This window comes from Arvicola amphibius, chromosome 1 (genome assembly GCF_903992535.2).
Source record: "Arvicola amphibius chromosome 1, mArvAmp1.2, whole genome shotgun sequence".
In the NCBI taxonomy this organism is placed as follows: Eukaryota; Metazoa; Chordata; class Mammalia; order Rodentia; family Cricetidae; genus Arvicola; species Arvicola amphibius.
Window position 1 is genome coordinate 84,487,615 of NC_052047.1, and position 10,661 is coordinate 84,498,275.

At 46.2% G+C, this 10,661-nt stretch overlaps 1 protein-coding gene across 7 annotated transcripts in view; it reads right to left on the reverse strand.

Moving 5' to 3' along the window:
- The window catches only part of Ehbp1 (EH domain binding protein 1), a 250,966-nt gene extending 241,045 nt beyond the window's left edge, over positions 1–9,921 (reverse strand). For all 7 annotated transcript variants that reach the window (XM_038320910.2, XM_038320899.2, XM_042054614.1 and 4 more), the window contains exons 1-2: positions 9,720–9,921; positions 8,493–8,900 (exon numbers count right to left, since the gene is read on the reverse strand). In XM_038320910.2, coding sequence (XP_038176838.1) covers positions 8,493–8,596 — 104 coding nt within the window. In that variant the 5' untranslated portion in view covers positions 8,597–8,900; positions 9,720–9,921. The remainder of the gene's footprint in view (positions 1–8,492; positions 8,901–9,719) is intronic.
- Positions 9,922–10,661: the final 740 nt, after the last annotated feature.

The following is a 10,661-nucleotide window of genomic DNA, read 5'->3' on the forward strand; positions in this document are numbered from 1 at the left end:
ATGTACTCAGTAAGAACATATAAAAAAGGAATATATGAAGTTGGGAGAGAAAAGTGGTAGGTAGGGAAGGAATTGGAAGAGGAGAGAATGGATGATTTGATCAAAATCATGTGAAATGTTCAAACAATTAAAAAATTAGGAAAAAAGGAGAGACAAGAAATGCCAAAGAGGCAGAAAGGTAACAGGTTTGTGGCCATCCTAGAACATAAACAGATCACACACACACACACACACACAAGTGCACACAAGAAGGGTAAGGAAGAAAGATGAGGAGCAATGTGGAGAGAGGTGGGGAAGAGAAGAGCATGTGCCCTTGGGCCATTTCTCACCACATTATACCAGACGGCCTATTGTGGCTTTCAAACTGGCATCCCAGCTTCTAATTTTACTGATGGCAGACAGTATTCTGCAAAGCATTCAAGACAGTATTTTGGAAATGTAAAGCAGATTAAATCTCCCTGCTCAAATCCTTCCAATGGCTTCTCACCACACTTAAAACCCCAAAGCCTTAACAAGGCTCTCATCCCTATCCCTTTATCACGGTCCACAGTTCTCCAGACACCTTTCCCGACGCTCCAAACTACACCGCGTCTCCAATTAGTTTGTTCTTCTTTTCAAAACTTAGCTCAAAAGATCTTTACATCAAGGCTCATGTAAAAATGCATCATCTATTAGTCAATACAGGAACGCTTACTTAAGTCAACGAAGAAGCTGGCCTGAAATGGAGACTCCTTGATATAATTTGGGTTTTATAAATTAAAGGTAATACTTAAAGTGTGTTTAGCCTTCTATGCCAATGAGAAAGCTAAATTGTTACCAGAGCAGCATCAAACTTCAACAGTGAGAAAAACTTGTTTTTATTTTCCAAGTCCTAATAAAAAGAATGTAAATGTATGTGAAGCAGTGAAGCAATGAGAGTTGCTCTCAAGAAAACACACAATATTTTTTCATACTTCAATTCTGAATCGTGTAATCTTATTACATACTTAGAATGGGAATTATAGGGCAGAGAGACAGTTTGGTTGGTAAAGTGACTGTCATCAAGCATGTGGACCTGAGTTAAGACCTCAAAACCCACATAAAAAGCCTGATGTGGAAGGTACACTTGTAATCCCAGCTCTGGGGAGGCAGGCACAGTTGGGTCCCTAGGGGTCACTGGCCAGCCAGTCTAGAAAAATCCACAACTTCCGGGAAAAGTGAGAGACCTGTCTCAAAAACAGCAACAAAAACAAGGTGAATAGCACCTGAACAATAATCATAATCGAGGTTGACCTTGGACCTTCACATACCCATGTACACACACACACATACCACAAAGAAACACACATTTTAGATGACAGACAGATGGCTCAGTAACATGCCTACTGTGTTGACCTGAGTTTCGATCCTTAAAACTCTCATTAAAAAGTGAGTTACATCTGTAACTCTAGCACTGGGGCAGGTATGGGAACACATCTGTAACTCTAGCACTGGGGCAGGTGTGGGGGCACATCTGTAACTCTAGCACTGGGGAGGTGTGGAGGCACATCTGTAACTCTAGCACTGGGGAGGTGTGGGAACACATCTGTAACTAGCACTGAGGCTGGTATGGGAACACATCTGTAACTCTAGCCCTGGGGCAGGTGTGGAGGCACATCTGTAACTCTAGCACTGGGGCAGGGATGGGGGCACATCTGTAACTCTAACACTGGGGAGGTGTGGGAGCACATCTGTAACTCTAGCACTGGGGCAGGTGTGGAAGCACATTTGTAACTCTAGCACTGGGGAGGTGTGGGGGCACATCTGTAACTCTAGCACTGGGGCAGGTGTGGGGACACATCTGTATCTAGCACTGGGGCAGGTGTGGGAGCACATATGTAACTCTAGCACTGGGGAGGTGTGGGGGCACATCTGTAACTCTAGCACTGGGGCAGGTGTGGGGCACATCTGTAACTCTAGCACTGGGGCAGGTGTGGGGACACATCTGTAACTCTAGCCCTAGTTCAAAAGATCACACCAGGAAGAAAGAGGAAAATGACAGCCAAGTCACTTCTTTCAAACTCTTTTCCAATGGCCACCCTTGTCAAGAGGTTGATCACCTAAAACAAGACTAACAACTGAATGACCTGGAGCCACAATAAGAGGGCAAACCCCCTCACCATCTCCAAATTCACTATTGTGTGTTTATGTGGCAGTCAAGCTGTGCCAAGGAGTACCTCAGGGATACTGTTCTCTCAGATACACAGAAGTCACTCTGGTTTTAGTTCCTGACCCAAGTCCGAGTACCACTACAATCTCAGAGTCAGGTACTGGACCCTGTTGAACCCAGCTGATCTCAATTCAGAGCACAGCACTTTAAAAGGCCACTAAAGAGAAAGAAACTTGAGAGAACAGAAATCCCAGAACTTTGCTCTACAGAATCCAGTCTCTGGTCAAGGATAAGGTCCTGCATCTGCTTGTGGACAGATGGACTCTTTACACTCATCCTGATTGTCAGGCACATAGCCCAAGGCAGGACCAGAGAACACAGGACATGCTCCTCTACCCCTGTCACAGAAACACCACATCCTCCTCTGGAAAGCACACCCTAGGGGCCCTTTACCCTCTTCCATCCGCACACTGTGGCTTTCCCGAAGCCCATCCTACCTACCACCTTCATTCTAGTGACTTACAAACACTTGCAGGATACAGCTTCTTTTTCATGTACTTTATTTACCTTGGAGTCAAGAATGGTCCTGAAAATACTGACCTGACATTTCTGCTCCTTAAGTTGTGAGTATATATCATGGATTTTGTTAAAAGGTGCACTGCAACTTGGTAGATCTAGCTCCTGGGTACTACAAAAGCCTGGGTCTCGGGAAAATTTTCAAGAAGCAAGATTCTAAACGGCAATGGTACCTACGTGCACAGATCTCCACCCACAAAGCAGTCCTAAGGGAATACCGTTTTTCTTCCTTTAATTTCCACACCTTTCTTCTTGTCCTCTCCACATCCATATAACTCATCCCTCCTGTCACTCGTGCTTTTTAAATTTATTTACTTATTTATTTTACATCCTGACTGAAGTTTCCCCTATCTTCTCCTCTCCCAGGCCTTCCACCGCCCCACCCCTCAAGCCACCCCTCCTCCCTCCTCTGTTTCTGTTTAGGAAACGGCAGGTCTTCCATGAGTATCCACAAAACATGGCCTATCAAGTTGCAGTAAGACTAAGCAACTTCTCACGTATTAGGCTGAGCAAGGTGACCCAGTATGAGGAATGGGGTCCCAAAAGCCTATAAAAGAGCTGGAGACAGCCCTTGTTCCCACTGTTAGGAGTTCCATAAGAGGACCAAGCACACAACTGTAACACACACAGCATGTCAAACACAGCCCCATGTTGGCTCCCTCAGTCTCTGAGAGCTGACCAGCCCAGGTTAGTTGATTCTGTGAGTTTTCTTGATGCCACTTGTAATTATTTGATCAGCATCTCTAAACTTCCCTCCTCTACTTTTTTCTTTCATATCTCCAATGTAATACTGAAAATCACAGAAGTAGGTCTGGGATGCAGCTGAGTCGTAGAGAGCACTTGTTTACCATGCACAAGGCCCAGAGTTTAATCCCCAGCACTGCAAAAATAAATAAACGAAAAAATAATAAATAAAACGTAAACGTGGCTAATAAAAATGTTCTCGCTGTGTGTTCTATTTTTATACGCTTTAAACAGATTTTAAATTTGGTACACACATAAAATAATTTGAGTTCTGGCAAGTATTTAAATAATGAAAGAAATAAAAAAGAAAAAGACTACAGGATACAAGTTTAGAAATGGGGCCTGATTTGTACTTTTACAAGGACTCTTAAAAAAAAGTACGACAAAAGAAATGTTAACTAAAATTGATTACAATCAATTCTTAATAATGAAAAGACTTTAAAGTTCTACTTAAGGATCCACTTACAAATAAAACTCCTATATAGTAAATAGATGTCATTCCATGAGCACTATCACTTTGTTAGGTTTAAACTATATTTTTACTAAAGATTTATTTATTTTTACTTTGTTTGAATGCCTGCCTACATTTCTGACACCACCTGTGTATCTGGTGCCTATGAAGGTCAGAAGGTGATGGATCCCCTAGAGCTGGATGTGAGCCTCCATGTGGGAGCTGGGAGCCAAGCCAGCATCCTCTGCAGCAAGTGTTCTTAACCACTGAGCCGTCTCCCAGCCACCAAACTGAATTTTTAAATGAAAGCAAGAAAGAGTTCACAGTATGGTACTGTACGTCTGAAAATTACAGAGCATTCAAATGCTTCCAGCTGAAGTCCATATCTAACCACAGACTGATGTGACAGCTAGACCACAATGGACCATAATCAAGCTACTCACTAATATAGTTGGATTTTCACTAGAGACTTAAGATGTGTTAATAATGATGGCTTAAATGTTGTTCAAGGGTAGAACATAAAAGATGCTACTATAGATTATGAGGAAGGAAGTTTTTCAGTAGGGGTTAATTTTTAAAGAAAGGGTCTCACTCTCTAGAACAAGATGGCCCCAACTTTAGGGTGACCCTCCTGCTCCAGCTTCCCTGGTGGCCAGATTACAGGTGTAAGCCACCATGTACCACAAGAAACTGATTTTGTTTGTTCGGATGGTTTGGTGTTTTGAAACAGGGTGTCTGGTAGTTCCACACTGACCTCCAGTTGGCTCTGTAACAGAGGCTGCCCTGAACTCCCCATCTTCCTGTCTCAACCTTTCAAGTCCTAAGATTCCAGGTGTGTACCACCCAACCCAGAAAGAAACTCATTTTTCTTTTAACTGAGAAATGACATGAATATCCTATGTAGTTAAGAGATGAGATTCGTGGGACCCTCAAACAACCCAGGCTATTGTTTGCTCTCCACAGACAGAAGGCAAGGCCTGACTGCTGAAAACACCTACACAGCTCCCTGGATGGAGAAGGGGAGCTGGTGCCTACCTCGAGTCTTCGCCCTAACAGCCAGAATTCTTGGCACAGGAAGGTATTTTGCATGCTAAGAGAAGAAAATGTAAACACCAACCCAGGAACAAGTCTTTGATCTCCAATGGTGTCCTGCCCGCAAGACACTCTAGTGCAATGGCGGCACAAACCTTGTCGCAGTAACCAACCACTACCTGATTTAAGACCCACTCCACGAGACGGAACCCACACCTAACACTGCTTGGGTGCCAAGACCCTGAGACTAAATAGACGGAGACCTGGGGAACAACCAAACCCTACAGTCTACTAACGGAGCACAGTAATAAAATGACTCCTAACAGAAGTGCTACACTCAGGTCAGTGCCTTGCTCAACCATGGCCAGAAAAGCTTCCTCTGTAGCAGGCAGGAACAAATACAGAGACCTACAGTGAGAGAATGAGACCTATGGGACATTCAACCCTGAAGATGTCTCCATCCAGTCCCTCCCCTCAGGCCTCAGGCAACTCAGCTGAAGAGGAAGCAGGGTGTAAAAGCCAGAGGGGATGGAAACCAGGACACCTAGGAAACAAGGCCTTCAAAACACAGCTGGACCTCAGTTCAGTTAAACTCAGAGACTGGGGCAGAATGCATAGGGCCTGCAGATGTCTGCAGCAGATAAGAGTTCTAGAGCTGGAAGGATGACTATCCAAAGCCCCCATCCCTAACCTAGAAGCTATCACCAATACATAACCACTTGCAAATGAAAGATTTTTTTTCTCCAAAAGAGCCTCGCTGGGGAAACAAATTGCTCTTAAGGGTAGGCTTTAAGCCCAACAGTAGATGGGCAGCAGAAAATAACAGCATCTTCGGAGGTTCCTTGACTCATAATGTCATATCAGATATCAGGGCTTTTATTTTCTGTTTAGTTCTTATTTTTACTTTTATTTGTTTTTATCTTTTTTTGTTTTTTTTACTCTTCTCTGCATATATGTTATGGGTTCCGATTTTGTGTTTTTATGGGATTCCTGAATGTCTTTCTGCATCTGTATCTGTTCCTTGGGCCTTTTCTTGGGCTCTCTTCCTTCCAAAAAATATGTTTTGTCCTATTCTGATTTGTTCGGTTTTGTTTTATCTTATATTTTATTATTAACCCTTAGATGCCTGTTTTTCTAAGAAGAGCAAGACAGGATGTGAGTCCAGATGGAAGGAGGGGTAGGGAGGAACTGGAAGGAGTAGAGGGAGGGGAAACCATAATCAGAACATACAGTATAGGGGGAAGCAATTTACAATAAAAAAAAAAGGAAATGAAATTCAAGTATGGGGGCTCACACCTATAATCCTAGAACTAAGAGGCAGGGGCTGAGGAATCTCTGTGAGTTTGAAGTCAGCCTGGTCTTACAGTGGTCAAATTAGATTCAAAGTAGATGTTCCCAGGATACTACCAAGTTAAAAATCAGATCCAAGGACTGCCTTCCTCATGAGTAGGGTCCCCGCCTTTACAGGCAGAAGCCTGGTGCCAACCAAACTTTCCCTTCACCCTTGCACCATTCTTCCCTGTTGCACAAGTGGGGTGGCCCCCAAGTCTCTTCCAGTCAACTCTCCCTGCGCCCTCTGCCACTAGCTAGTCCCCACCCCTTTCTTCACCTGACCCTCCTGCAACAGCCACCCCCCCCCCTTCGTCCAGGATCCTTACTCCACACCACGGTCCTGGTCATTGTCCAATTACACACCTAAACGTTTCTCCACCTCAAAACTTCCAGTGACCCTGTCACTGATGCTCCAGAGCCCAAGCTATTTACATCAACACATGGCTTTCTATGATGAGACCTTACAGGCTTTCAAATGACCTGTGACACTCAGAGTTGGGATTTATACCCCAAACTGGCCTCAAACTCCATATCCTCCTGCCTCAGCCTACACTATGAAAGGTGTGAACCCATCACCCAGCCCTCACGGTACACTTAAAGCCTTACTACTTGAATTTCCAGCATGTATCCTGCTATAGGTTGTCTAAACGTAGAGAATTTGTAATGTTCTTCTCTTCTCCTTCTCTGGCTTGCTATACAATTACTATGCATCTCTGAGATTCAGCCTGCGGGGGTTGGGGGGGGGGGTCTTAGTCACTGAAGCGCTTGCGCACAAGCGGGAGACGCTGAATTCGTTCCCCAGCACCCATGTAAAAAGTCAGGCTCAGTGGCATATTGTTTGTGACCCTGGTGATGGGGAGGTTGAGACAGACGATCCCTAAGGCTTACTGGCTGGCCAGACTACCCTAATAAAAATTTAAAAAATAATAAATTAACTGAAAAATAATAAAACTCAGCTTACACCTCAGGAAAGCCACGAAAGATGTCACCCCTTACCCTTATTAGCATTATTGTTTCCTACTCTGTGAACTCTAGAGATAACACTGACATTTAATGGGTATTTTCTATGTCCCTGCCACTGTTCTAATCATTTTACAAAATTAAATGATTTAATCTTCTATAAAGTGGCACCATCACTAGTGTGTACATGGTAACTGAATTACAGAAGTAACGTCCCCTAGCCTATCCAACTGCATAAAACAGACGAAAAGCCCTAAAACATATTTACATTACTGTACCTATCTCAGCAAATTCTTTACTCCGCCCTGTAAGCTCCCTGAGGACAGGGGACCAACAGCACCTGGCATAAACTACCTAGACACCACATGTACTTCTTGAGCTGATTTTAAATGATGCTCCTAACAAACTCGAGACCAGACCAAGGCTGCTAGGAGGAAGCAAGCTATTTTCTTCAGCAGAGAAAAGAGTGCTCGAAAGAAAGCTTATTACCAACGGGAGATCACAGTCCTTGATGAGATGGGCTTATTTTGTGGTAATAGTGCTTAATAGCTATAATAAATCAAAACTCAAAGGACCATTTGCTTAAGATTAACTTTTCCCCCTCGCTAAGAATTCCTGTTCCTTATCATTCACAGCAGTAAAAGAAAGCCCTAAATTTACTTTGCTCAAACAGAAAGAGGCAAATCATAGACCACTGCTACTAATTGCTTCCTTAAATCCTGCCAAGAAATGTATCCCATTAGGCAATTAGAAGAAAATACAGTTGCCTGACTAAGCATTTCACAAAAGAATTTTTAAGGTTGTATAGACTGGCATTCCATTATTCAAACAGTGAAAAAAATCCTCTAAATACAAATAAAAAAAACAAAAACAAAATAAAACCACCAGTCTATAGAACATAAACTTCTATATTAAGATCTATGTTATATCAAAACATATGCATAACCATTCTTCATTTAAAGTTATGAAAATAAAGTTATTCTTACACTGATGATAAATGAGCCTAAGACTCAAACTACTGTACTCAGGTGTGCTCTCAGGTGTGGTCCTCTGAGATACTCTGGAAACAGAGTAATGAAAATCCACAGGGAGAGTACCAGCAGCAACAGCACACACACATACAGTACTTATTGAGAGTCATCTGCTCCCTGCCCAGCTTCTAAACACTGTGTATCGCTGAAAGGTAAATCTGCTACCAAGGGAGCCAAAGTTCAAGGCACTGGGTGTTTGGGCAAGCAGACTTCAATCCCTACCCCCAGCACATCTTACCATTTCTTTGTACACTCAACCATCAGCTCCTGGTAGGAGGCCACAAACTGGAACTTAGAGGCGTGTTTTCCCACCCGCTGCAGTCTCTTCCAAACTGAAGCCATGGTGATAGGTCAACAGACTGGAACAATCTTGGATTAGAGACACAGCGGCCTTAATAAAGCAGAGGGTCCAAAGCCCAAGAGCTTTGCATGTATGTCTGTACTTTCAAAAAAAAAAAAAAAAAAAAACCTAAAACTTGAAATGATGCTTGGAGTCCATTACGTCTTCTCCCTGTTTCACAGGGTAAATCCTGTTTTCGATGAATGGCCCAGTCAAGAACAGTTGCTATGCATGACCCGATGACAGAGAGGAGGTTCCCTCAGGAAGACATCACCACTCCAACTATATGATGCGTATTCTGGAGAACTGCGAAGCAAAACACAGACAAAAAGAGAAAGAACATGAGGACAGCAGCATAAGAAGTGTTAGATAAGACGGCAACAACCTCTGCTATCTGCATGTTTCTCAAACAATGAAACAAAACATCGGCCTCAACAGCCAGTGACATCAAGGATGCCAGATACCGAGAAGAAATGACAAATCGCACCGAGGACAGGCAATATACCAGGTTGTCAGCACCGTCCATCGAGAGACGCCAGCCCCGCTGGGCCCAGCCTTCCCTACCTAGCATCACAGAAGGGAGAACAGGGCGGGAAAGTCAGGGATGCTGAGCAATGTCCACCACCAGTCAGAGGGAGGAGTGGAGTATTTTTAAATAAACTTTATTTTTCAGCCGACAATTATTAGGCTCGAGTCTCAGAATATGTGCTTAGAACACACTGGGGTGCAGGGAGAAACGCTGGTTCAGGAGGAGAGGGAAATGGATGGAGAACTAGGAGTGGAGGGAAATCTCTCGGCAGAGGGAGGGCAAGGTCCCAGTTCCAGGCCACTTTGCTTCCCCTTCACCTTGGCTGCCAGGAGGAGGGGAATGGAAACTCCTGCCTGGGCTTGAAGCAATGACCAGCCGGGCCAGCGGACAGTACGGGGTGCGGTGCCTCCCTCCCCCATCAGGAGCAGCCGGCCCAAGCCTCCTCTCCTGACGCACCGAGTGCAGACCCCTGCCTCTCTCTGCAGAGACAGGCGTTGCCAGCCGCGGTCCCTGTCACCCAAACGCTGCCGTTAGACCCCCCAGCCCGGCCCCGAGCCCCGGCCCCTCCGCTCGCCCACTCCAAGCCCTCCTCACACCTCTAATCCCGCTGTCCCCTCCTCAGAGCCGCTCCTCCGTCGCCGCCGCAGCAGCCGCTGCCACCGAGTCCTCCATCCCCGCTGGAGCCGCGTGGAACAGCGAAGCCCGGCGCGGCGCTCGCGGGAGCCGGGGTCTGCAGCCTCCCGGGCGGACGACGCCCGCCCCCTCCCGGCGCAGCGCCCCCTCCCCTGCGCAGCGCCCAGCGACCGTGCCCCGTCCCCCGCCCCCCGAGCCAGCCCTGCCTCAGCCGCGGCTCAGCGCCCAGAGCCCCCTCCCCCGCCTTCCTCGGCCGCCACCACCATCATTACCTCCCCCGCCGCACCTCTCACACTAACCCTACCCACGGCGGCTCAACCTCTGTCCGCACCGCCGCCATTGGCTGAAGCTGAGAGGGCCCCGCCTCCCAGGGGGGCGGGCCTTAGGGTGGGTGCGGGGCTTCATTGGCAGATCCTCGTGCCGGTCACACGGGCTCCACCCCTAGCCCGCGAGGTGTTTTTTCCTGCGGTGGAACCCTCTGGGTCTACCCTCCTTTTCTAAAAAAAAAAAAATTGAAATCACGAAGGACGATCCCGCCCATTCCCTTGAATGGTTGAGAGAGGGCAGCGGGAGGAGTAAGGAATGTTTATAGTGAACTGGAAAGCGATTGCGGAAGGTGGCTGTCCGTCAAAGGCGCCCCGGCTGCCAGGCGGGGTTTCTGGCTCCTGCTGTAGGCACCGAGCTTGGTCTGGTTCTAGCGGCTGCCAGGGACGCTGAGGTGCTGTGGTTTTTCTCCTATTCTCTCCCATCCCCACCCAGGACCTGGATGCTCGTCTCCTGCGTCACTAGCAGCCAGCGATTATGCCCACACAGCCTTTATTTCACTCCTTTCGTTCCCAGTTTTTCCTTGACCTTGCAGGCCCCCGCCCCAGGTTCAAGGCGGTCCACTGTATAAATTTCATTAA